This window comes from Propithecus coquereli, unplaced genomic scaffold (genome assembly GCF_000956105.1).
Source record: "Propithecus coquereli isolate 6110/MARCELLA unplaced genomic scaffold, Pcoq_1.0 Scaffold3, whole genome shotgun sequence".
NCBI lineage: Eukaryota > Metazoa > Chordata > Mammalia > Primates > Indriidae > Propithecus > Propithecus coquereli.
This window is the reverse complement of record NW_012148618.1, coordinates 14,529,811-14,555,510: the sequence shown is the minus strand read 5'-3', so window position 1 is coordinate 14,555,510 and position 25,700 is coordinate 14,529,811. Positions and strand designations below refer to the sequence as shown.

The window sequence follows — 25,700 nt, the reverse complement described above, 5'->3', positions numbered from 1 at the left end:
GCATAACTGGCTCCTAACTCAAGCTGTCTCCTTGGGTTCCTCTGAGGGCCCCCTGGGATACCCTGTCATTGGTCCCTCTCACAGAAACACACGCTTCTCCAGAGCCAAAGGATCAGGTATTCAGTGGCTCAGGTGACAAACCTGCTGTCAAGTTACAGATATTGTTTCCTGAAAGACCAACTACAGTGTCAGTGGAACCTCAAGCTGCCTGCAGTGCCCGCCCTCAGCTGGCTATCCCACACAAGGTGACAATAACCAGAACTCACCTCTGGTACTAGTGTTCACCTGGAAACATGGCTCTGAGCCTCTGGCCCCTGCTGCTACTGCTGCTTCTGCTGCTGATGTCCTGTGCAGGTGAGAGGAAGAGTGAGCAGGGCTGAGGATGAAGGGAGGCTTGCTGGAAAAAGACTTAAGAACATGGAGGTTAACCAGTTAGATAAAAGATAAAGGGACAAAGAAAAGGGGCAGAGAGTGGTGCTAAGGGAGAAAATGAGGATAAAGAAGGCAGACAGACCAAGACTTACTGTAGGCCAGTAAGAGGACCTCAGCTCACCATCCTCTCACCTCATCTTTAGATCCAGGTAGGGAATTGTGCTCAGGGGCAGGGCTGAGTTTGGGCTCTAGGTTCCTCCCCTTTAGTGACCTCTCATTTCTCTCTTTACAGTGACTCTGGCCTCTACTGAACCTCAGTCCCTGGACCCTGGTCTCTCCCTCCTGAAGTCATTGCTCTCCACTGTCGACCAGGCTCCCCAGGGCTCCCCCAGCCACTCACGGTTCTCTGCATTCCTGGCCAATATTTCTTCTTCCTTTGAGCCTGGGAGAATGGGGGAAGGACCTATGGGAGAGCCCCTACTTCTTCAGCCCCCTGCCCTCCGGCTTCATGATTTTCTAGTGACGCTGAGAGGCAGCCCAGACTGGGAGCCAATGTTAGGGCTGCTGGGGGATGTGCTGGCACTGCTGGGACAGGAGCAGACTCCCCGGGACTTCCTGGTGCACCAGGCAGGTGTGCTGGGTGGACTCGTGGAGGTGCTGCTGGGAGCCTTAGTTCCTGGGGGGCCCCCTGCCCCTACCCGGCCCCCGTGCATCCGTGATGGGCCCTCTGACTGTGTCCTGGCTGCTGACTGGTTGCCTTCTCTGCTGCTGTTGCTAGAGGGCACACGCTGGCAGGCACTGGTGCAAGTGCAGCCCAGTGTGGACCCTACAAATGCAACGGGCCTCAATGGGAAGGAGCCAGCCCCTCACTTGTTGCAGGGTCTGTTGGGCTTGCTTACCCCAACAGGGGAGCCAGGCTCTGAGCAGGCTCTTTGGGGCGGTCTGCTACGCACAGTGGGGGCCCCCCTCTATGCTGCCTTTCAGGAGGGGCTGCTCCGTGTCACCCACTCCCTGCAGGATGAGGTCTTTTCCATTCTGGGGCAGCCAGAGCCTGATGCCAGTGGGCAGTGCCAGGGAGGTAAGTGCTGCCAGGGCTGGGGCTGGGATGTGGCAGGGCAAGAAGGATGAGATTGGGGTAGTTCTCTTCCTTACACTTTCCCTCCTAGGTAACCTTCAACAGCTGCTCTTATGGTGAGTAACAGGAGACCAGTTCTGAGCAATTGGGCCTGGGAAATCTGGAGGTGGAGAGCTGAAGGCATCAGCCTCCAGAGCTGAAGAGAAAACTGATGGGAGGAGTGTGCTTTAATGGTTTGGGAGTGTGACTGTTGGGTTGGTGTCCTGGCTCCACCTCTTCCTAGCCAGGTGAACTTGGGCTGGTTACATACTCTTTCCATGCCTCAGTTTCCCTAATTGTAAAATAAGGATGATAACAGTTAGTGCTGAGTTGTTGCAAGTGATTAAATGAGTTGATGCTTTATGTGTAAACTGCTTAGAACAGTGCCTGGCACATAGTGTTTAATAAGTGTTAGCTAATAAAGGTGGGGTATGGAAAATAAGGGCAAGACTGGATTCCTCTACCCGCTTTCTATTTCAGTACAACAATGCCTGAGAACAGTTAGACATATTCAATTGCTGTGCAGATTTCCTGATATGAGGCCAACCGAGGGTTGTATTTAAGCTACCTGAAAGCATATGCAGAAAGGAGGCAGAAGGGAGCCAGGTAGACAGAAGGGACTCCAACTGGGAATGCTCCTAGGTGATTTTGTGCTGTGGTAGGACAGCTCTCTCCCCTTTCCCGCATTCCAGGATTTCAACCAGTAATGCCTATGCTCTCAGGGACCTCACTTTTAGAAAAGCCTATGCTTACCATGCCCCTTGCAGGGCTCTGGGCCAGGGTCAGAATCTTTAACTGGAGGAAATGTGAACTGACCAGATCGTGCCTGCTCCTCCCTCTGTACCCAGGGGCGTCCGACACAACCTTTCCTGGGATGTCCAGGCGCTGGGCTTTCTGTCTGGATCGCCACCCCCACCCCCTGCCCTCCTCCACTGCCTCAGCACGGGTGTGCCTCTGCCCAGAGCTTCTCAGCCCTCAGCCCACATCAGCCCTCGCCATCGGCGAGCCATCTCTCTGGAGGCCCTCTGCGAGAATCACTCAGGGCCAGCACCACCCTACGGCATTTCCAACTTCTCCATCCACTTGCTCTGCCAGCATGTGAAGCCTGCCACCCCGCAGCCCCCTCCCAGCACTGCTGCTATCTGCCAGACAGCTGTGTGGTATGCAGTCTCATGGGCACCAGGTGCCCAAGGCTGGCTACAGGCCTGCCATGACCAGTTTCCTGATCAGTTTCTGGTTGTGATCTGTAGCAACCTCTCCTTTTCAGCCCTGTCTGGCCCCAACCGCCGCCTGGTAAAGCAGCTCTGTGCTGGCCTGCTCCCACCCCCCACCAGCTGCCCTGGAGGCCTGCCCCCTGTTCCCCTCACCCCAGAGATCTTCTGGGGCTGCTTCTTGGAGAATGAGACCCTGTGGGCTGAGCAGTTATGTGGGGAGATGGGTCTGCAGGCTGTGCCCCCCAGCAACCAGGCTTGGGTTCAGCATGTGTGCCAGGGACCTACCCCGGATGCCACTGCCTCCCCACCCTGCCACATTGGACCCTGTGGGGAACGCTGCCCAGATGGGGGCAGCTTTCTGGTGATGGTCTGTGCCAATGACACCATGTTTGAGGCTCTGGTTCCCTTCTGGCCTTGGCTAGCAGGCCAGTGCAGGATAAGTCGTGGGGGCAATGACACTTGCTTCCTAGAAGGGCTCCTGGGCCCCCTTCTGCCCTCTCTGCCCCCTCTGGGCCCATCCCCACTCTGTCTGGCTCCTGGACCCTTCCTGCTCGGCATGCTATCCCAGTTGCCACGCTGTCAGTCCTCTGTGCCAGCCCTTGCCCACCCTGCACGCCTACACTATCTCCTGCGCCTGCTGACCTTCCTCCTAGGTCCAGGGGCTGGAGGGGCTGAGGCCCAGGGGATGCTGGGTCAGGCCCTGCTACTCTCCAGTCTCCCAGACAACTGCTCCTTCTGGGATGCCTTCCGCCCAGAGGGCCGGCGCAGTGTACTACGGACAATCGGGGAGTACCTGCGACAGGAGGAGCAGCCAATGCCACCAGGCTTTGAACCCACTGTCAGCCCCAGCTCTGCTATAAGCAAGATGGAGCTGCTGGCCTGCTTCAGTGTGAGTGACCTACCAGGGCGAAAGCTCCTGGACCAGAGGGAAGGGCCTCCAGGGCAATTCCTCTAATACTGAGAGGCAGTAGGATAGTGTAGTGGTTTAAGCACACAGCAGCTCTAGAGTCAAACAGGCTGGGGTTCCTATCTTAGTTCTGCAACCAACCTTGGACAAGTTATTTAACCTCTCTGAGCAATATTTTTTTCTTCTCATCTATAAATGGGGAATTATAATGGTATCATTCTTTTAGTCTGGTCGTAAGGATTACATGAGATAATAACATGCTGTGGGCTTAGCGTAAACATGCAATAAATGTTATCTCATTATTCTTTTGGACTCTTTGACTCTCCTCTTTCTGTTCCAGAAAGGAAAGGACTCAAGTTAGAGGGCTCTAATACTCTCTCTAGAGAGTGAGAATTGGAGGCTGGCAGAATACAAGAAAATAAGGCAGGAATGAGAAGATTCAGGGAGACTATGAATCAGAAGACTTTGGTTCTAGGTTCAACTATTCCACAAATTAGTGTGATCTTAGGCAAGTAATTTAGTGTTTTGGGGCTTCAGTTTCCTCTCTGTAAAAGGGCTAGATTCTAGCAGCTAGAATATTCATTGAGTGCCTGTTACATGCAAGGCACTTTGCTGGGTTCTATAGGGTATTTAAAGATTCCTTACTCCAGCTGAGTGTGGTGGCTCACACCTGTAATCCTAGCACTCTGAGAGGCTGACAAGGGAGAATTGCTTGAGGTCAGGAGTTTCAGACCAGCCTGAGAAAGAGTGAGACCCTGTTTCTACTAAAAATAGAAAAAATTAGTGGGTCATGGTGGTGCATGCCTGTAGTCCCAGCTACTTGGGGGGCTGAGGTGGGAGGATCACTTGAGCCCAGGAATTTGAGGTTGCTGTGAGCTGGGCTGATGCCACTGCACTCTATCTGAGGCAGAGTAAGGCTCTGCTTCTAAAAAAATAAAAAAATTCCTTATTTCATGTTAGGGCCTGCTTTTTTCAAGCCCTGGGCCCAGTAAAATGGAATTAGATAGGCTCATAGTATTTGGTTTAGGTCTACACGTATTTATTGAGCCAACTATGGACATGGCATGGGAAGGGATACAGGAGAAGCTAGAGACATGGTCCCAGACCTAAAGGAGCTTGATATTTGAAGAAAAATGCATACTAGCTTCAGATGAAGGATAAGCATCAAGCAAGTGGGGTTGGAGTGCCTGGGGCAGCTGCAGGAGGGACAGAGGAGACAGCTCTCTTGGCATCTTGTCTTTCTCCTCTCCAGCCTGTGCTATGGGATCTGCTCCAGAGGGAGAAGAGTGTTTGGGCCCTGCAGATTCTAGTGCAGGTAACAGATGGAGGGCACATGGGTGGACTGAGTGACAGCCATGGCCTGAGGTCCCTGCCCAGTGAGGAGGCCATACCCATCATGACCTCCTCTTCCCAGGCGTACTTGCACTTGCCCCCAGAAAACCTCCAGCAGCTGGTGCTTTCAGCAGAGAGGGAGGCTGCGCAGGGCTTCCTGACACTCATGCACCGTTCCTGGGGCCAGCTGCAGGTGGGCATAGAGGGAGAGCAGAGCAACCATGGAGGGGGAATCTAGGGATCAAGGGTATCTGGAACCTAGTGTCCAGAGGGCTTGCCTTAGTGGGAGGAGGAACTCCAGAGGGGAGACGGCAAGGATACCAACTGTCCCCAGAGCCAGAATCCATTCCTGTGCCCCCACAGGTACCACCATCTGAGGAGCAGGCCCTGGGTCACCTGACAGCCCTGCTGCTCCAGCGGTACCCACGCCTTACCTCACAGCTCTTCATTGACCTATCGCCACTCATTCCCTTCTTGGCTGTCTCTGACCTGATGCGCTTCCCACCGTCCCTGTTGGCCAATGACAGCGTGTAAGGTTCCCACACCGTTTCTCCTGTTCCTGTCAGGGCCAGACCAACCCCATCCTCCCTGGAGCAGCCTCTTCCAGAACTCTTCTCTATTAAAAAAGGGAGCATCTCCATCCTGTCCATGACACCGGGGCTGCAGGGGGCCAGGGGACAATAGTTTGGAACAAGACAAAGGGTTCAGACTCTTTACGCTGTCCAGGCTGGCTGCCATCCGGGATTACAGCCCAGGAATGAGGCCTGAACAGAAGGAGGCTCTGGCAAAGCGACTGCTGGCTCCTGAACTGTTCGGGGAAGTACCTGCCTGGCCCCAGGAGCTGCTGTGGGCAGTGCTGCCCTTGCTGCCCCACCTCCCTCTGGAGAACTTTCTGCAGCTCAGCCCTCACCAGGTATGAGAATCATCCTCTTTACTTGACTGGCCCATCTTCTGCTAGGTGGGACAGGAGTCAGTGGCATGTGTTCTAGTGGGCCCCTCCTACAAGTGTGCCACAGTGACCCCAACACAAGCAGACCATCCCCATCTCAGATCCAGGCCCTGGAGGAGAGCTGGCCAGCAGCAGGTCTTGGGCCAGGGCATGCCCGACATGTGCTGCGCAGCCTGGTGAACCAGAGTGTCCAGGATGGCGAGGAGCAGGTACGCAGGTGAGTGGTTATGGGATCAGTGACCAAGGCCAGAGTGGGAGAGGTAGAGAGAGGCAGGTACAGCTGCCATGGTGGATTGGTATCCTAGGAAGGGAGGGGGAAGAGAGTAGGCAGTGGCCCCAGGCAGGGCAGGGCTCCAGGAGAGAGGCCTCTCTATGGTGCCCATGTTTCTTAGCTTAGTGGTCAGAATGCCTATTCCATGTACTCATCTAGTCCCTGCCTCAGTGACCACACAAAGGCCAGCTTCATGCCCTCCTCAGGCTTGGGCCCCTCGCCTGTTTCCTGAGCCCTGAGGAGCTGCAGAGCCTGGTACCCTTGAGTGATCCGATGGGGCCGGTAGAACGAGGGCTGCTGGAATGTGCAGCCAACGGGACCCTCAGCCCAGAAGGACGGGTGAGCCCCTTGGCACAGACCTACAAGACTCCAGGCTCCCCCTGGGTCTGTGTGTATGGCTTGCACAATTGTATCAACCAAGCTCAAGCACAGTGGTGCCGGCTCCCCAATCCCCTCTGCCACCTCCATCTTTTACTCTGTGGCCATTCTTATCTGTTACCACCTCTTCCTGGCCCTATCCTATCTGGTGTAAAGCACCCCAAACCTACCCTTTGCCATCCTGAACTCAGTCTACTCCAGTTCTATCCCTACTTCCAAGCTCTAGCCCAGGCCCTGGGAAATCCAGATTTGGGATTAGAGAAGAGGTTCAAGGTTTATCTGTCTTTTCTCTCTAGTCCCAAACATTCTCTGGTTACAGGTGGCGTATGAACTTCTGGGGGTGTTGCGCTCATCTGGAGGAGCTGTGCTGAGTCCCCGGGAGCTGCGCGTCTGGGCCCCTCTCTTCCCTCAGCTGGGCCTCCGTTTCCTGCAGGAGCTATCAGAGCCCCAGCTTAGAGCCATGCTTCCTGCCCTACAGGGAACAAATGTCACACCTGCTCAGGTGGGCCCATCTCACTCCCTGGCATCCACCCTCTCCCCCTGGAGCCCCAGTCAAGAGAATCTCATTCTGGGATACAGTCAGCCCCTCCTTTCCCTGGGGGAGCACTAGAGGTGAACTCTGTCCCAAGGAGGATTCCCTCATCCCCCTTCCTTAGATCAAGAAGGAACTTGAGTTACTGGGGATGATTACTGGGAATGGTTAAGAGGGAACTGGAAGTTTTGGAGGGCAGGCCTTAGGACCTGGCTGCTGGGACCTGAGAGCTGTTATTCCCTGTCCCATTGCAACACAGGCTGCCCTGCTGCTTGGACGGCTCCTCCCTAGACACGATGTAAGTAGTAGCAACTCTCAACATCCCCATAGAGGTCCCTGTCCCTTCTTTCCCTGGCTCCTTCATTTGCCCCCTCCTCCCTCTCAGCTCCCCTTATACCTGTTGCCCCATTGCTCTGTGATTGTTGTCTTCTCCACCACCCTGCCCTTCTGCTTCAGGCCTTTTGTCTCTCTTGCCCTTCAGCTGTCCTTGGAGGAACTCTGCTCCTTGCACCTTCTGCTGCCAGGCCTCAGCCCCCAGACACTCCAGGCCATCCCTAGGCGAGTTCTGTTTGGGGCCTGTTCCTGTCTGGCCCCTGAACTGTCACGCCTCTCAGCCTGCCAGACTGCAGCGCTGCTTCAGACCTTTCGGGTATGAAAGTAGCAGAGAGGATGAGACAATTAGGGATATGAGCCCTCGTTGGGAGGAAGGCATCTTCCCTGTGCTCAGGGAAGGCCTTCCATACCTCCCTACTCCCTTACAACACACCCAAAGACAGACAGACACACACACACACACACACACACACTACCAATTCTCATGCAGGTGAAAGATGGCGTTAAAAATTTGGGTACAACAGGTGCCAGTCCAGCTGTGTGTATCCCTGGTCAGGTACGTGTGAGATCTCCTGACTGAGCTCCTTGCCCCATTCTAGGGCAGTTTCATATGGCTAGTGCTGCCTTGTACGTTACCCCTGCAGTGGCCCTGAGAGTTCAGGTTAGCTCTGTTTGCCCCCAAGATATTGGGAGCTCTCCCTAGTTCCAGATGTAGCATAGCATGACCCACACTGTCCTAGAATGTCAAAGCTGCAAGGGCCTGAGAAATCTTCCAGACCAACCACCCTGCTTCCAGATTAAAACTCCAAGGCTCAGAGAAGTGAAGCTAAAAGACTTTAGTTCATCAGGTACCTAACTAGCAGCAAAACTTGACCACAACAGCTTTCAATGTGAGGGCTCTTAGGTGCTCATTGCTACAGTGGCAAATGTCATTCTACCCCTGTCCTAGCTTTGGTCCCTTTCTGCTCCCATGGTTCCCTTTCTCTGAGGGCTGAGTCCAGACCCTCTCACCTGTTGCTACACTGCTACACTCATCACTGCCAGCAGCCCATCTCCACCACCTGGCCAGACTGCCTGCTTCCCCTGCTCCCATTAAAGCTGCTACAACTGGACTCCTCGGCTCTTCTGGCAAACCGAAGGCGCTACCGGGAGCTGCCCTGGTCTGAGCAGCAGGTAATTCTCCCCAGTTAACCTCAGAACTCCCTCTCTCAATTTGTTCTACCTCCTTTACCCATCCCTCAGCCCAATTTGGCAACTTACTCCTAGTATTCCTTATAATGTGACTTGCTTTACTTTTTCTTTCTCTCTCCTCATACTTCTATTTCTCCCTCTCTCTCAGAGAGAAGTGGGCATTTGGGAGAGTGGGAGGCTAGTGGGGCCCACAGAATGGAGAGGCAATACTGGGGCCAAAGCACCTTAGGTCCTTGGGCAGCATCTCTGCTGGGAAGCGGCTCCTCTTTCTCTCTCTTGTAGGCACAGTTTCTCTGGAAGAAGATACAGGTGCCCACCAACTTGACCCTCAGGAATCTGCAGTGAGTAACTTCTGTTGAGCAGTGAGTTAAATTCAACTAACATTTTTTGGGTGCTTACCATGTGCCAGGCACCATGTGACATGCAATGGCAGATATAGAGATGAGTGATGCATAGTCCCTGCCTTGTGCATGTTCTCCTGGCTCCTCCCCTTGCCCTCCTGCCTTTCCACAGTGCCATACCTAATCCTGATTAGAGCTAAGGGACTCAGAGACCTGGGTTCAGGTCCCAGCCCTGTCATCTATTCATGCTTTAGGGCAAGTCATTTCATCTCTCTAAACTTCAGGTTTCTCTTCTGTAGAATGAAAATTAAAATGGTACCTACCTCATAGGTAGTTATTGTGAATATTAAATGAGATAAGTCATATACAGTATTTAACACAGTGCCTGGTCCATTGTAAGCTCCCAATAGACATTTGCTGTTTTTAATTTAATTCAAGGTGACTTCAGAGCCACTGACCAAGCAAGAATAAATAAGAATATGTAGGTGTCACCTTACCTGCACTCACAGGAAAAGAACTGTGAGCTTCAGAATCTGAAGACATGGCTCTTGTCTCAGTTTACCACACTTCTAGTAGAATGATGTTGAGAATGTCTCTTGAACTCTGTAAATTTTATTTTCTTCTCTGATAAACAGTGATGATGTTATGGGGAGCCAATGAGAATATATATGTAAAAACATTTCTCAAACTGTAAATCACCATAAATCAACATCTGTACTTGTGTTGAGAGTGCCAGTATGAAGGAGCAGACAGGCTGTGGCATGTGTTGAATAAGCATCTACCCACTCACACACCCACAGGGCTCTGGGCACCCTGGCAGGGGGCATGTCCTGTGAGTTTCTGCAGCAGATCAACTCGATGGTAGACTTCCTTGAAGTGGTACACATGATATATCAACTGCCCACCGGGGTTCGAGGGAGCCTGGTGAGAGGGGGTACTTGGGCATTAGTGGGGGAAGGGAGGGTGGGACCCAGGGTGCAGAACCTAGCTCCCATGCTCAGCTCTGTCCTGACCCTGCTTCCCCACCTTGTCTCACAGAGAGCCTGTGTCTGGGCAGAGCTACAGCGGAGGATGGCAATGCCAGAGCCAGAGTTGACAACCCTGGGGCCAGAACTGAGTGGGCTGGACACCAAGCTACTCCTGGACTTACCGTAAGTGCTACAGCTGGAGATACTGGATCAGATCCTCAGAAAGCTCAACCCAGGGTAGAAGATCTGCCCTTAGGAAATGCTCTAAGGAGGAGGTGATTTTTCTGTCTGGTGGTTTCTGTCAGGGTGGTTCCCTGACATCATTTATAGCCAAAAACAAAGGATTCTATTCAAAGTTGCTCTATGTATTGACTGGTTCCCAGAACATGGCCCCAGTATGGGACAGCTGAGGGTGGCAACACTGTGTTGTGGCTTGCCAACTAACTTTAATGTAACCTAGGCCACATGGATAGAGATAGAGAATCTGAAGTGAGGGAAGCAATGGTCCAATTCTGCCCCAGAGGACTGTAGTCTGATTAGGGCACTGTGTTCTCAGTGTGTTCAGAGGAGTAGATAAGAGAAAATATATGAAAAATATGGTAAATGCCTTCAAATACATGAGGGGCTATCAAATAGAAATTAAATTGGCATATTTCTGAATGGCCCCATTGGGCAAGGCTAGGATTGATGAATGAAAGTCAGATTTTTGCACAATATAAGGAAAATTGAGGTAATGAGTTCCTCCTGGTCATTCAGTGGAGCTGTCCAAGTCCAAGCCGAATGGCCCCATGGCAGAAATGTTGTAGAGCACATTCAAGTATGGGTTGTGGAGAGAGAAGACGATGAATCTAAGCCTCCTCTCAACTCAGAGATTCCAGGGATTCATCAGTGTCTCATGCATATGCCTCTTTTCCCATTTTACTCCCACCCCAGACCATTGCCATCTGAACTGTAGGTCAGAGTAGGAAAAGGCTGGTGTGACAGTCTTCCTGGGGATGTGGAGATAATAAAAGCAGCTGACTCCATTCTTACATTTTTATAGGTGTTTCCACAGATTTTGGCTTTTGTATAACTTGGCCCTGTTCCAGAATTGGCAACCCTGTATGGAATACAGTATGTCATTTCTGACTTCTAGGCAAAAAAATATTTTTGTTTTGTTTTGTTTTGTTTTTGCTTTTGCTTTTTAGATGCCATTCAAATCTGTTTAAATATGTGGGTTCTCTGAGATAATTTAGAATCTCAAGGGCCTGGATGAGGTCAAAGATCCGGGGCCATGAGTCAGAAAACTCATTTGTGAAAGAGGGATAAGAAGAAAATACCTATTTTACCTCCAGGTCTTGTCATAAGGATCAAATAAGATAACACTTGAAAGAACTTTGTAAATTGTAGAAGGGACCCCCTCACGATTAGGAGAAAGGTGACCTTGTGGAAAGAACAGGAATTGGGAGTAAGACCCCACCATTTGATCTCTGTGAGCCTCAGTTTTTTAATCTATAAATTGGGGAAATTTTAATGGTACTTAATATTTGGGGCTTTTGAGTCCATTTAATCAGATTTGATTGTTTGTTATTTCTTTTCAGGAAGACTAGAACTATGTCACTCCCTTCGTTCTCACCTTTCAAGTGCAATGGTGGGAACCGGCCCTGGGGCTGTTTAATGTCAGTTCCTGTCCAGGGCCACTGGGTTTTGTCTGGTGTTACATCTTATCTGGGGAATGTGTGGTTCTGTGGTCTCTTCTCAACTTGGCTTAGTTCCGACTGAGTGCTTCTGTTGTTGAATTGCTATCATAGGGTCCAGCTGATGGACAGACTGACTAATGAATCCATTATGTTGGTGGTGGAGCTGGTACAAGGAGCTCCAGAGCAGCTGCTGGCACTGACCCCACTTAAGCAGGCAGCCCTGGCAGAGAGGGCACTTCAAAACCTGGTAAGAGTCCACCCTACCAGACTTAGATCTGCTGCCCTGGGCAATTCTTGCCTCTCAGACAATGCTCTCTATCTTCTAGGCCCAACTCTCTACTTCTTGCTGCCGAACAGGTTTCTGTCTACAAGGCCCTAGCCCCTAGATCTGCCTCTGGGTTCTATTTCTTGGTAACCTACTTCATGTTTCTTGTCCATACCCCTTGGAGTCCAAGATATCCGTTGGATTCCACTTCTCAGTCTTTCTGCCTGTTCCCATCTGGGCTCATTGTTTAAGAAAGTGAACAAAGGCAGTGAGCATCCTAGCGTGCTGAGTTGGGAGCAGGAGGGCGGGAAGGTCAAGGGGCTTGGTATCTTGATCAGCGTCTGGCACTCTGAGTCCGAGAGGCATTGTCCAAGGTCTGATGCCCTTTTCTAGGCTCCAAAGGAGACCCCAGTCTCAGGGCAAGTGCTAGAGACATTGGGCCCCTTGGTCGGATTCCTGGGGATAGAGAGCACGCGACGGATCCCCCTACAGATCCTGCTGTCCCATCTCAGTCAGCTGCAGGGCTTCTGCCTGGGAGAGACGTTTGCCACAGAGCTGGGATGGCTGCTGGTGCAGGAGCCTGTTCTTGGGTATGGACCTTCGAGAACTTCAGATTCTAACTCATCCTACACCCAATCCCTCAACCACCCTCATCAGTGGCAGCCCGTTTCATATTCTTAATGTCCCCCAATCCTAGCATGTCCTCTTTTCTCCATCCTTTTCCTCACAGTCTAGCTCCCCAGCCCCTGATCTTCTTCCCGTCCCCCAGGAAACCAGAGTTGTGGAGCCAGGACGAAGTGGAACAAGCTGGTCGCCTAGTATTCACTCTGTCTACCGAGGCTATTTCCTTGATCCCTAGGGTGAGGTGAAGGAAGGAACAAGGGAGGGAGTAAATGCAAACAGGGAACTGGTCAGCTGGCTGGGGACCTAAGGCCAAGGTGGTTGAGGGCAAAGGATGTGAAGCCTGGATCAGGGGGACACTTCTAGAGGGGGACACTTCAAATGAGGTCCCTTCCTCCATGAGACCACACCTTCACGATCCCTCCCCACCCCCAGTAAGCCCACCTTTACCTCAGTACCATCTCCCACACCCCCCTTCACAGATGACCTAAATTCCCAACTGCTGATATGCTGTAGCTCCTCTGGCCGCAGTCCACAGAGTGTGTAACCCAGTGCTGTCAGGTGAATGAAGTCCAGGTGGCTCACGTGCCGACCACTCTGTCGCAGGAAACTGGAGACCACAGCCCGGAGCTGGGGTGGGGGTAAGGGGCACAGGATAAGGAGAGAAGGATAAGGACTTTGGATTAACAGGTGCAGCAGCTGGCCCTGATCCTGTCTAGGTCTCCCCACCCTTCTTATACTTTCTTATGCAGGAGGCCTTGGGCCCAGAGACTCTGGAGCGGCTTCTAGAAAAGCAGCAGAGCTGGGAGCAGAGCAGAGTCGGACAACTGTGTGGGGAGCCACAGCTTGCTCCCAAGAAAGCAGCCCTGGTAGCTGGGATTGTGCAGCCAGCTGCAGAGGATCTTCCAGGTGAAACTACCCAAATATTCATATGTTCAGGAGGGCATATGGGCCAGAATATCAAACAATGCAGTTGTTGTGTCAGAAATCTGGGGCTCCAAATGTGCACTGCTCTTTGAGCAGATTTGCATACTTTCTGCTCTCTGGGCTTGAGTTTTCTAATCTATAAGGCCAAGAGATTAAAGGGATGATCTTCAAGTCACTTCTAGTTCTAGGGTTCTATAGCTCTGGGAGTTTATAATCCATTGAGTTTTTGGCCCAGAACTCCCGTTTTCTCTTGTCTCTGTAAATAGCTGACTCAGCTCTATGTTGGCTAAATGTGGAGCTCTCTGCTGGGGAGATCCCTACAAGGAAGAGACATTGTGGGGCTAGAGACCTGTGTTCTAATCCAACTCTACCATTAGATCCCCAGGCAACATCTTCAGTCTTCCATCTATAAAATGAGGGACTTGTCCTCTCCAATCACTTTTTGTTCTAATATCTTCAGAACACTATAAACCTAACCCTATAATAATCCCTTAACTCTTACTGTCCACATTGTCTCATCCTCCAAAGATTGGAAGGGTCATTCCATCTATAGATATCTCTCAGGGCACATTTTAATACTATGCTGACCCCCTGGCCCTGCATTCCCCCTTCAGAACCTGTTCCAAATTGTGCGGATATACGGGGGACATTCCCGGCAGCCTGGTCTGCAACCCAGATTGCAGAGATGGAGCTCTCAGACTTTGAGGACTGCCTGGCACTATTTGCAGGAGACCCAGGACTTGGGCCTGAGGAACTACGGGCAGCCATGGGCAAGGCAAAGCAGGTTAGGGATGGAGAGGCCAACTGGGGTTGGCCTTGAGGAAGGTGGTTGGGTGTGATACGGGACACAAGGGAATAGAGAGTTGGGTGAATGGTGGGGGAAACATGGGATAAAAGAGTTGGAAGGTTTGGATCACAAGAAGGAGGTGGGGGATAAATATTGAGGAAGGGGAGCTAGTGCAATATATAGAAAGACTAGAGCAGTGGTTAAAAAATTTTAATGTGTTATCAGAATCATCTGGGGAATAGGTTTTTAATGGTGATGCCAGGGTCCCATGCTAGACGGACTGAATAGCAATCTCTGGGGAAGAAGTCTGGGCATCTGTATTTTAACAGGCACCTCAGTGAGTCTGGTATACATAAAAGTTTAGAACTCATGGACTAGAGTTTGCTGTTCTTTCCTACTGACTCTAGGATCTTTAGACACCTTAGTCAGAGAAATCATAATCCAACTCTCTTATTTTACAGTTGAGGAAACTAAAGAAAAGGCAAGTAATTTGCCTAGAGCTATACAGCTAAGGTCGGAGGCAAGACTAAGACCCAGCATTCTGACTCCCAATCTAGTGCTTTTTCCATTCACATTGTTCCTCTCTTTCTCCTAGCTGTGGGGTCCCCCCCGGGGATTCCGTCCTGAGCAGATCTTGCAGCTGGGTAGACTCTTAATAGGTCTAGGAGATCGGGAATTACAGGAGCTGGTCCTGGTGGACTGGGGAGTGCTGAGCACCCTGGGGCAGATAGATGGCTGGAGCTCTGTCCAGGTAACACCTTCGCTCCTCCCTACCACTCTCCAAACATCCCACAGACCCAGTCCTTTAGGTCATATAGAGCCCAAGGAATTTTTTCCTGTGATCCTGCCTGATATTAAGAAAAGATATCTATCTTTTCTTAATATCCCATGCTAGTAACCTTAGGGACTCTGTGATTTATTCACTCTGAGGCCCTGGACACACAATACTCTCTCCTGCCTCTTGTCCCTGAATCCTTTTCTTTTTTGGGTCCTCAACCTTCCCCATGGCTACTAGATCCTTAGGTGTTAATAATAACAGAACATAATCTAGTAGCACCTATCATTCTCTAATCACTTCCCCATCCATTAATTCCCCATAACTTCTCTCCTTATCCTGTGCCCCTTACCCCCACCCCAGCTCCGGGCTGTGGTCTCCAGTTTCCTGCGACAGAGTGGTCGGCACGTGAGCCACCTGGACTTCATTCACCTGACAGCACTGGGTTACACACTCTGTGGACTGCGGCCAGAGGAGCTACAGCATATCAGCAGTTGGGAATTTAGGTCATCTGTGAAGGGGGGTGTGGGAGATGGTACTGAGGTAAAGGTGGGCTTACTGGGGGTGGGGAGGGATCGTGAAGGTGTGGTCTCATGGAGGAAGGGACCTCATTTGAAGCCATCTCTTCCCTTGTCTCATAACCATAGCCCTCATCTCTGAAGCTGAATTCTCTCTTCCTTCCCACTCTTCTACAGCCAAGCGGCTCTATTCCTGGGCACCCTGCATCTCCAGTGCTCTGAGGAACAACTGGAGGTTCTGGCACAGCTCCTTGTGCTGCCTGGTGGCTTTGGCCCAGTCAGTAACTGGGGGCCTGAGATCTTCACTGAGATTGGCACAATAGCAGGTGGGAAGGCTGGGCCACTGCTGGTTTTAGGTGTCAGGGTTTGGTTTCCATACCATGGGTAGATTGGTTGGAGGACTGCCCTGGGATTCTTAAGGCAGGGGTCTGAGCAGAAGTTTAGGTAAGGGGCTGGAGATGTGTTGGGGAAGGTCTGTGGTAGCATACTTTGGGAGCAATTGGAGAAGGTCTACAGGTTTGAAGCAAAGGGAGGTCAGCCTAAGACAATGTTTGGATGCCCATCCCACTTGTTTCAATAGCTGGGATCCCAGACCTGGCTCTTTCAGCACTGCTGCAGGGACAGATCCAGGGCCTTACCCCTCTTGCCATTTCTGTCATCCCTCCTCCTAAATTTGCTGTAAGTATTGATGGACTGGGGTCTAGAGTGACCACAGGAGAGCTAGGGCCCAACAGGGACTAGAGAGATGCATTGATTCCTGTGCCTGCCCCCAGGTGGTGTTCAGTCCCACCCAACTATCCAGTCTCACTAGTGTTCAGGCTATGGCTGTCACTCCTGAGCAAATGGCCTCTCTGAGTCCTGAGCAGCGACGAGCAGTTGCATGGGCCCAGCGTGAGGGGAAGGAGAGCCCAGAACAGCAGGGTGAGTTTCTAGCTGCACAGCTTGACCCTCCATCTCCTGACCCAGAACCTGACCCCTAACTTAGTGCTGTCTGGCTTTTAGAACCCACCCAGGGAGGTCCCTGGAGTAAAGGGAGTCAACAGGCAGAGAGCTTATTTCCAAATATCAGTGCTTCTTAGGAGCAGAATTGTGATATTACTCCCATTCCTTGTCTCATTTTAGGTCGAAGCACAGCCTGGGGCCTCCAGAACTTGTCACAACCTTCCTGGGCCCTGGTATTAACCATCAGCTTCCTTGGCCACCTGCTATGAGCCTGTCTCTACAGTTGAGAGATATTGTTAAATCGTTAAATCATAATGAATAAAGTGCAAACAGAAATGCATCCTAATTATTCTCAGGAAGCTGATGAGAAGTATGGGTAAAGTGCTAATGCTTTCCACCCACCTGAGAATCAGTGTTCCTGGCATGCCTTATCTGGAGTGTCTTCCCATCATAAATACCCCACTGCCTCTTTTCATTTCCTGGAGGCTGCTCCCTCCTCATCCCCACCACTAAAAATAACACAGACAGCTGGAGCACAGCAAGGAATCTTTACTAGGATGGAGGTGTAGGGAGTTGGGGAGGGATGTCCAGGGCAAGTAGAAAGGGCCACCATTAGAATGGGCAGAAGTCCTGGGGATCTTGGGCCATCTGTGGGAGATGGGGAGTTAATGCTGCTTGTGGATGAGAGGTGCAGGGATGCGGATATCCTGGCCTCTCTCCAGACGCCGTTCACAGTCAATCAAATAGTTTACTCCATCGATGACCAGTTGTACCAGCTCCACCTGAAGGATACTAATCCTTGGTCTCTGTTTCCCACAATCTGACTTTCTTTCTTTAGCACTGACTGACTTGCCTGCTCTGGGAATTCATTTCCAATTGCTTCCCAACTCAACTTGAATTTTATTTCAGATTCTATTACATTCCTGAGGCTCATTCACTGTTATATATAAACCCCCACAGACCTATACCTCTCCTCAAACTACTCCCTTAGGATCTCACCTCTGACTTGCCCAGTCGGTCCAAATTAGAGATGTCAAAGACGCTGCCTGTGGCAGCAGTATCCACTCCTCCAGTACCACGCTTTTGGAGTCTTAGGTTCTCCAGGATCTTTGGAAAGCGGCTATCCTAGAGGGGAGATAGGGATTGGGGGCAGGGCCAATAGAGGCAGAGACTGGTACTACCTGAAAGATCCCTGAACCTGTTCAAAGCTCTATCCCCTCACTCTTCAATTTATTTTTATTTATTTATTTATTTTTTTAGAGACGGGGGTCTTACTATGTTGCCCATGCTGGTCTTGAACTCCTAGCCTCAAGCATTCCTCCCATCTCAGCCTTCCAAGTAGCTGGGATTACAGGCGTGAGCCACTATGCCTGGCTCTGACCTTTTAGCCACATGTTTGACTCCCTTCCAAAGGGCCCACTCCCTCCCCATCCACACTCCCCTTCCTCACTCACACCCCTCTCTAAACCCACAACTCCTTTACTTTGCTTAGCAGGGGCAGTTTGATGTGCACTCCTGCCCGAAGTCCAGTGCCCAGGTTAGATGGACAGGTCAAGATGTATCCCAAACGCTCATTCCACATGAACTCCCAGCCACGCTCTTGGATTAGCCGCTCCACCTGAGTCCACAAAGTTTCTGTTAGTGAAAAATCAGGGATATGTAGACCCTCCCTTAGCTAGACTCACAGGAACCCTAGAAATATGTCTAGAACAGAAACTTGGGTGTGAATGAATGATATTATTCATTATCATTAACACATTATCGTGCATGCATGCTGTAAAATTATGATGTAATTATTATGTACATAATGATAAGATTGTGGATAAATATCTTATGTGTGGAAGCAAAGAAACTTGAGGAGCGACGCACTAAAGATGATCTAGAGAAATGAACAGAGGTGGTAAACTGAACTGAGAAAGATTGATAATTCAATGAATTCTGAATGCATCGATTCTCTCTGCCTTGCTAATGAGCCTAGAGCTTGGAAGGGTCTTTCCAGACAGAAAATGAGGGTATAAGATTTGTAACAGGAAGAGGCAAGACGGCCTTCTGTTAGCCACAGAAGGAGCACATGTAAGAAAGCAGAGAGAAAGGTAAAAACAGAGCAGAAAAGCCAGCTTCATAGGTGTGTGTGTGTGTTGGGGGTAGGGACATGGGAAGGGTATTTTTGTTTCATTTAACTATCCTAATCATGGAGATGACTATTAGAGTTGAAGAGACAGCGGATACACCAGAGTGATGGACACAAAGACCACTATCCTGAGTAAAGGGACCCTGTTCATAGTTCAGAAAGAACCATGGCACAGGGGGCTATCATACACACTGAATAGGGAAAACCTCTTGCATCCAGAATAATAATGCAGCTAACACCATAACATTTACTGTGGACCAAGTACTTTACCTGCATTGTTTCACTTAATCCCCACAACAACCTAACTCATAGAAAATCTTATTATCCTAATTTTCCAGATGAGAAAACTGAGGTATATAATTTAAATAGTACTTCCCTACCCACTCATAGAATATGTTACCTACTACTTGCCCAAAAAAGTAGAAACTTCCCAGCTAGAATCTAAAAGAGGAACTCCCTTTCTTTGCATGTCCAAAATAGAACTGTATATATGAGAACATACTGTAAAAATTGGGTTTATGGGGATTTCTAATGTTGAATTGAATATGGAGACCCAGTCCAAATAGGATTGAGGATTCAGTTCAACCCCTCATCTAGAGCCATGTATTCTAGAACTTGAGCCATTCTGTCTTCCCCAGTCTCCCTCCCACTCTCAGCTTAAAGCCTAGACATGATACTTTAGCCAGAATGACAGAATCCAGGGTCAAGGCCTACCTTGGCTGAGAACTAGCTGATTACATTAGAACTATGAACACACCAGTCTCTCATGCCTTACATCAATCCAGGCTCAAGCAGTTTTTCTTATCTATACACCCCACCATCCCATAGCACACATCTCAGGCACTGACCTGCCACTCAGTTATTCCTTCTTTGCATTATCTGGCAACTGCCTTATTTAACTCCTTAGGTTCCTGATATTCTTTCTCTCTTCCTGTTTTTAGGGTGACTTTATGTCCTGGTTTTTCCAGGACAGTGTTGGTTTATACCTATTGTCCTAGATTGATTAATGATGACTTTTTTTTTACTATCAGAAGTGTCCTGGATTGGTTGATAAATTATACAGTCAATCTACCTATGCTACTCTTTGGTTTTCCTTATGTCCTCCCACTTAGCTCCCCTATACACTCTTCTCCAACCTCTTTGAGGCCTCGGCAGAATCTTTCGAACACTCTCTTCATGTTGCCACCCTTCTCCATGGAGATGACCCGTGTATGATCCTCCTCATTCACCCAGATCAAGAAGCTCTTCTCATTGTTGTGCCTGACAGCAGGAGAGAGGGTAGCACGGAGATCAAGAGGCAAGGCAAGAATTGGGGGAGATAGAGAAAAAAAGCATTTATGGGGGCATGAGGACAAAAGAGATAAGGAGTAGATTTGTACCAGATTCCACGGGCATCTGGCCAGTCTCGAGCCATTCCGGCTGCAGTCAGCAATGGGGACACAGGCTTATCAAATAGAAAATGGTCCTGAGGAGAGTAAAGGGACTTTGGTTAAGAATCCTTATGGTAGCCCCCAGGCTTCTCAGAGGCCATCTATCTCATCTGGCCCGCCTGCCCTCTGGCTCTTTTTTCCATCTTCTCCCCCCACCCAACTCCCTCTCAAAGCCCCTCACATCGATAAGCTGCTGCTGCTCAGCCTCTGTCATCTCACTGAGCCTATAGTAACGTCCAGCCAGGTCACCCTTCAGGCCACTCAGTGCATCCACCACAACACGTTCCACCTCTCGTCGCTCTGCCCGCGTGCAGGCTGGAGGCAGACTGAGTCCTCGGATACTTCGGCCAGTTCTGACTCTGGAGGACAATACGTACCTCTCATCAAAGTAGCCAGAACGGATCTGGGGGATAAGAGAGATGAATATAAGTCACAGAAACACAAGTGGGTGGCAACTGAGGACCCTTGGGGAAGGAGAGACCTTAGGGATTAGAGGGCTCTTTGCGTATTCCTCCTGCATGCATTGGAGGGAGACGTCCTGTGGGCAAACACTCCAATTGAAGGAGGCACTGTGGACCCTTCCTCAAACTGCCCACCTCGGGCATGGTCATTCTCATCTACCTTCTCATCTCCATATATGCTGCTCCTTAAGATATGATTCTTTCCCAACATTACAGTTAAAAGCTCAGCAGTATAATGACCATGAGTCAGGGAATAATTAAGGTGAAGGAATTGGAGAGAGAGTGTTGTACACAGGCAATGCAAATCAGAAGTGAAATATTTGACCCACCTTACTAGCATCCAGATCAGTGGTGTGCTTCATTGTCCGGGGATCATATCCATTGTGTCGCTCTTGGATCACAGGGTCAAACAAGTCAGCAAATACCTGAGGGAGATTTAAGAGGGAGAGATGGTTAAGGAGAGGGAATACTTTCTCAGACTTCTATTGTGAATTGATTGCACTGGGTCAGAAAACTTGAGTGTGGATGGCTCAGAGTCTTGAGGGAAAGTCAGGGGTCTTCAGGGAGAAGAAGCTGGGATTACTGGGAAGATGAGGTGGATCACCAGGGAGACTCTGGGGGTCCCCTACCTCATAGGTCTCCTCATCTCCAGCCACCATGCCCACAGTCTTGATGAAGGGGTGGCCAGGGTTGTCCACGCCAGTCTGGATACACTGGTCTAGCGTCCAACCAGTGGGTGTGGTCTTGTCGCAGAGCCGTGCATAGACTGCTGGGGTCAGGTGACTGGCCATGCAGTTGTTGTGCTTTCGGAGGTCTGGGTACTCAGCGCTGGGGAGGGGGTACCCAGTAACCATGGAGGGAGGGCACAGGGGCCTAGACCTAGTGCAGTCAGCTGGGAGCTGTCCAGTTAGCCATGTCTGGCTTTGCTCCATGCAAGGAGGGAGAATCAGAAGGAGGCTAAGCCTTGGTAATCTCTTTAGGGACGTTCAGGGTCTATTCTTTCCCAACAGTTCTAGCTGCCTCTGGCTGGCCAGCTCAGTTCCCCCAGACCGGCTCAGTTCTTTCCTCCCATGAACACAACATTAGGGATGGAGGAGGGGAAAGACTAAGGAGGGGAATTCAGGAAACGGGGAGGAACAGCAGGAAAAGGAGACGGAGGAGAGCAAAAAGGATCCCTGGCCTTACAATTAGGGATTTGGGCAGTGGGTATAGCTCGTGGGGCCAAGTGGGTATAGCTCGTGGGGCCAGAGCTGGTCTTGACAGGTCCCCACGAATGCTCTTGCTTTATGGTTTTGTCCCCCACCCCCACCCCACTGAGGTTTCCAAATTGTACAGCCCCCCAGCTCCAGGGCCTTCGTGATTATAGCCTTCCTCTGTTGCCCAGGTTCTCATTTCTACCCTCACCTTCGTTCCCATCACCACCGGCCTCCCCTCCCCCGCGCCTCAGGCACCGATACCTCGGGGGATACAGCCTCCTTCGTTCGCTGGCGGCTCGTACAGGTTCCGGGCGGAGCAGAAACCCAGCGGCTACAGATCCAGCTCCGGCCAAAGCCAGGAGCCTGAGCCCTGGGCGGGCGGACAGCAGTCGGGAGAAGGGACCAGCCATTGCTTGGGGGTCCGGCTACGGAATCCCGGAGCAGGAGCTGGAGCAAGACAGCAATCGGGAGGGAGGACGTAACGGGACAGACTGAGGGTCGGAGCGGGTCCAAGGCTAAACCCGAAATGGGGGTCAGTGTAGAGGCTGGAGCCGGAGTGGGAGCCAGTACCAACCAGACTGCAGGACCGGCGCAATGAGCTAGTGGCGGGCGGGCGGGCGGAGGAGAGGGAGGCCGAGCCGCAGTCTCCAGAGGTGGGGCTCACGCAGGCCCCGCCTTCCCGCCTGCCACAGCGCTAGGTGTGCGGGGGCGGGGGTGGGCAGCACCGGCCAGGTAATTAGCGGGACTGGAGACTCGCACCCCCTAAGGCCGAGGATGTAGGCCCAGATTAGGATGAGGCCGCCCAGATTTCAGCACCAAGTAAAGGACAGCACCCACGGGGACTAGCGAAACCCCAATACCTCCCCCAGCCCCCTTGGTTTAACTCGAAACCTGATCCCTCTACTCTGTGGGTGTGAAAGGTGACATTGCTCAACCTCTTTTCTGCTTTCAGCCTGCCCCAGCAACCTCTCCATCTTCCCAGGTGAGGCTGCCGCGGGGAAACCGCGGAATAAACACAGGTACCAGAGGAAGACATGGAGAAAGCACAGGATTAGAGGCAGACACTGGGACAGACCTCCGCTGGCTCAAGGTCACCTTCTCCTTAGAACCAGGAAGAGGGCGAAGGCTCTTCCTTGTCACACCTGTGCTCTTCTTACAAGGTCAAGAAAGGATTCCCTTAGAGGAATCAGAGAAATATTAACTCTTACCCCATCTATGCTGTTCCCCCCACCCCCACTTTGCCCCCAAGTCTGAAGCCCTGCTATTTCTTGCCTCTGCTTCTCATGATCCCCTCACTTTTATTTTCCTCTCCCACCCTCCACCCCATCCCCTACTTCACCTTTGATCTTTTACTTCTCTTTGTCTTTTCCAGGCTCAGACCTGTTTGCTGCTCACAGGACTCCCTCTGAGTATGCACCGCGAGCTTGCCTACCTGTTGGTTGCACTGGGTGTGGGGCTGGGGTTGGGCAGGGAATTGTTGGCTTCCTCTTCCTGGTCTCCCTTCTCTTCCCTCCCTGTAGCTCCTAGTTCCTGGGCTGGAGGGGAATATAAGGTGGGGCGAAGGGTGTGGTGAGATGACTGGGTGTGGGAATGGAACAGGCAGGTAGGTACAGGTCTCCAGGCAACACACGTGTTTTATCTCTTGGCTCCCTAATGCTGTTTAATCTGGAGTGCAAAGGCCAGTGGTGTACAGGGGCATAAGGTCATCAGGGAATCTTCACCTTCCTCCTGGTCCCCTCTCCTCCTCTCTCTCCTCATAAAGTGCACATCCAGATTTGAGAGGACTTTGTTTCCACAGCTCCAGGTATGACTTGATTTTTGTCCTGGCAGGAAGGAGATGAATGCTGAAGTTGAAATAGGGATGTGAGGCTTCAATGTGGAGGGTCAATTAAGATGGAGTAGTTATGGTGGCATTAGTCCCTTCCCTCAACTATCTTGATGCACCTACAAGACAGTAAGATACTCAGGAATCTTAAGAGAGAGTATTTGGGAGAGAGAAATTCCCTTCACATTGTACTCTGGCCCCACTAATGAGACTCCACCCTGCCCTATACTACTCTCATTCCCTTCATTCCCCTCAGGCCTCCTTTGTGTCTTTTTTTCTATCTTTCTCATTTGTGGGCATCTTTAGAAGCATCCCCCTCTCTTTTGAGTCCATCACTTACCTTCTTCTCCTGGTAAGGCAGCAATTATCAGAGAGTAGATAGAGTTATGCAGTTGTAGTGTGGACAAATGGAAAATGTTACCTGTGTTGTGGGGGCTCTTTACACCTAGGGTAAGGAGTAGCTATGAGTAGGTAAATATAATTTCTCGGAATGATATAGGTTTAGATAAAGAAGGGTGATAATCTTCCAGAGCAATAAGGTTGGTATTGACTGAAAGGGCAGTTACAAAGATTAAGGAGAATAGGGAGTGGGAAGAGAGAATTATAGAAGGAGAAATAAAACAGCTAGAGGAGTAGAAAAATTACTTGTTTAGAGAATAGCTGCCCAAATTTGAATAATAACTCCACTGCAAAAACATATGTATTTGTGTACTTTTCTTATTCCTTGTGAGCCTCTGGTAGGTCCATAATATATAAATACTCATTTAAAGAAATTATCCTACAGTATATGGAAAGTAATTGATACGTGGTATTTAATTTATTTTATAATAATTGTCATATTTTTCATATTTTTAAAGCATATTTTTAAATAATTTTCATATTTTTAAAGCAATTTTCAGTTACAAGGAAATTTGTATGTATTATTTCATTGACTTGAATTGAGTTGTACCAATGGATGACTAGGGACAAAGTATACATTTTCAGGCGGATGGCAAGAGAAGTTAAATACCTGGAAGATTCTGTATTAACTTGTTTGAAGGGTTGGAGTGGTGGAGGGAGTACGAGCCTGAGCATGAACTAGGGAGGCATCTATTCCTCTTAGAGCCTATCCTTAGGATCATCTCTATCTCCATTCAGGAGACCTTGGGAGTCAGTACAATGAGGCACCTGACTGGAAAAGTGGCACGATCCCTAATGTTGAAGAGAAGAAACAGGGAACTTGGAGCTGTCTTAACCAGGGAAACCCAAGTGAAGATGCAAAGATAATATTATATTAAGAATAATACAAACATATACAAAATGCTTTCATATAATCAGTACCTACAAATTAGGTTTTTTGCTTTTGTTTTTGTTTTTTGAGAAAGAGTCTTGCTCTGTTGCCTGGGCTAGAGTGCCGTGGCATCAGCCTAGTTCACAGCAACCTCAAACTCCTGGGCTCAGGTGATCCTCCTGCCTCAGCCTCCTGAGTAGCTGGGACTACAACAGGTGCTTGCCACCGCCCCCAGCTATTTTTTTGTTTCTATTTTTGGTAGAGATGGGTCTCGCTCTTGCTCAGGCTGGTCTCCAACTCCTGACCTCAAGCAATCCTCCTACCTCGGCCTTCCAGAGTGCTAAGATTACAGGCATGAGCCACCGCACCTGGCCACAAATTAGGTTTTTAATCTCATTCTTACAGATGAGAAAAATGGAGGTCCAGGGAAGTTAAGTGACTTGCCCAAGGATGAACAGCTATTAAAGGTAAGACCGGGATTCAAACCCAGCTTTGTCTGGTTCCAAGCCTGGAAGGTAGAGAAAAAAATCTCTCTGTTCCTTCCCTTAATTTTCTTATCTGCTTCTCTCTTTGTCTCTGTTTTTGTCTTCAGTCTCCCTATCACTCCTCTTTACATCTGTTAACATTTTCAACCGACCTTTATTGGATTTCTATGTATATCATAGCCCGTATTGTCTTTTGAAACAAATGGAAGACCTGGTTTTGCCCTCAAGGAGGTGCAATGGCACAAACTCTGCTTCTGCCTCTGCCTCTCACACCTCATCCCTCAATCCCCAATTCGTCTCCCTGGAACGTGTCTAGACCAAACATCTGGACTGTGGCGACGCAATAAGAAATCAGAGGAAGAGGAGTATCAGGTGCCATTCCCCCTAGAGCCACTAGGGGCCACCCTCCTCCGCGCAGAAGCGCCGGCCAACGCAGCCTGACTCTTGCTGGTGCGCGCCCTCTGCTGATTGGTGGCACCGCAAAGA

At 50.2% G+C, this 25,700-nt stretch overlaps 2 protein-coding genes across 4 annotated transcripts; one reads left to right on the top strand and one right to left on the bottom strand.

The window, feature by feature from the left end:
* The first annotated feature begins 293 nt into the window (after window positions 1-293).
* STRC (stereocilin) lies at window positions 294-16,685 on the top strand. The gene is made up of 29 exons (XM_012649337.1): window positions 294-354; window positions 665-1,450; window positions 1,539-1,563; window positions 2,335-3,589; window positions 4,860-4,922; window positions 5,022-5,132; window positions 5,303-5,469; window positions 5,666-5,852; window positions 5,990-6,105; window positions 6,366-6,498; window positions 6,857-7,039; window positions 7,329-7,367; window positions 7,551-7,718; window positions 7,893-7,958; window positions 8,450-8,575; window positions 8,876-8,934; window positions 9,735-9,858; window positions 9,973-10,085; window positions 11,693-11,828; window positions 12,240-12,436; window positions 12,616-12,706; window positions 13,220-13,376; window positions 14,009-14,178; window positions 14,777-14,932; window positions 15,320-15,462; window positions 15,652-15,800; window positions 16,055-16,152; window positions 16,248-16,395; window positions 16,597-16,685. The coding sequence occupies exons 1-29, from the start codon at window positions 294-296 to the stop codon at window positions 16,683-16,685; spliced, it is 5,316 nt and encodes a 1,771-aa protein (XP_012504791.1).
* Window positions 16,497-23,197, bottom strand: LOC105814396 (creatine kinase U-type, mitochondrial). Of its 3 annotated transcripts, none has more exons than XM_012649338.1 (10): window positions 22,974-23,154; window positions 21,896-22,212; window positions 21,068-21,359; window positions 20,768-20,863; window positions 20,159-20,380; window positions 19,927-20,012; window positions 19,684-19,807; window positions 17,900-18,034; window positions 17,416-17,541; window positions 16,497-17,198 (listed from the first exon to the last, which is right to left on the bottom strand). In XM_012649338.1, exons 2-10 carry the CDS (start codon window positions 22,042-22,044, stop codon window positions 17,082-17,084), a joined length of 1,347 nt encoding a protein of 448 aa, XP_012504792.1. In that variant the 5' UTR covers window positions 22,045-22,212; window positions 22,974-23,154; the 3' UTR covers window positions 16,497-17,081. The 3 variants fall into 3 exon arrangements, with proteins under 3 accessions (XP_012504792.1, XP_012504793.1, XP_012504795.1); XM_012649339.1 differs by lacking the exon at window positions 22,974-23,154 and adding an exon at window positions 22,570-22,651; XM_012649341.1 differs by having other exon boundaries at window positions 16,949-17,198; window positions 21,068-21,266; window positions 22,974-23,197.
* Window positions 23,198-25,700: the final 2,503 nt, after the last annotated feature.

Coding starts and splice junctions, on each gene's coding strand:
- STRC (XM_012649337.1), top strand. CDS start 294: ATGGCTCTGAGCCTCTGGCCCCTGCTGCTACTGCTGCTTCTGCTGCTG. Junction 3,590..4,859: donor AGCTGCTGGCCTGCTTCAGT/GTGAGTGACCTA, acceptor TCTCCTCTCCAG/CCTGTGCTATGGGATCTGCT. Junction 8,576..8,875: donor TGCCCTGGTCTGAGCAGCAG/GTAATTCTCCCC, acceptor TCTCTCTTGTAG/GCACAGTTTCTCTGGAAGAA.
- LOC105814396 (XM_012649338.1), bottom strand. CDS start 22,044: ATGGCTGGTCCCTTCTCCCGACTGCTGTCCGCCCGCCCAGGGCTCAGG. Junction 20,013..20,158: donor AGCAGCAGCAGCTTATCGAT/GTGAGGGGCTTT, acceptor TACTCTCCTCAG/GACCATTTTCTATTTGATAA. Junction 17,542..17,899: donor AACTGCCCCTGCTAAGCAAA/GTAAAGGAGTTG, acceptor TCTCCCCTCTAG/GATAGCCGCTTTCCAAAGAT.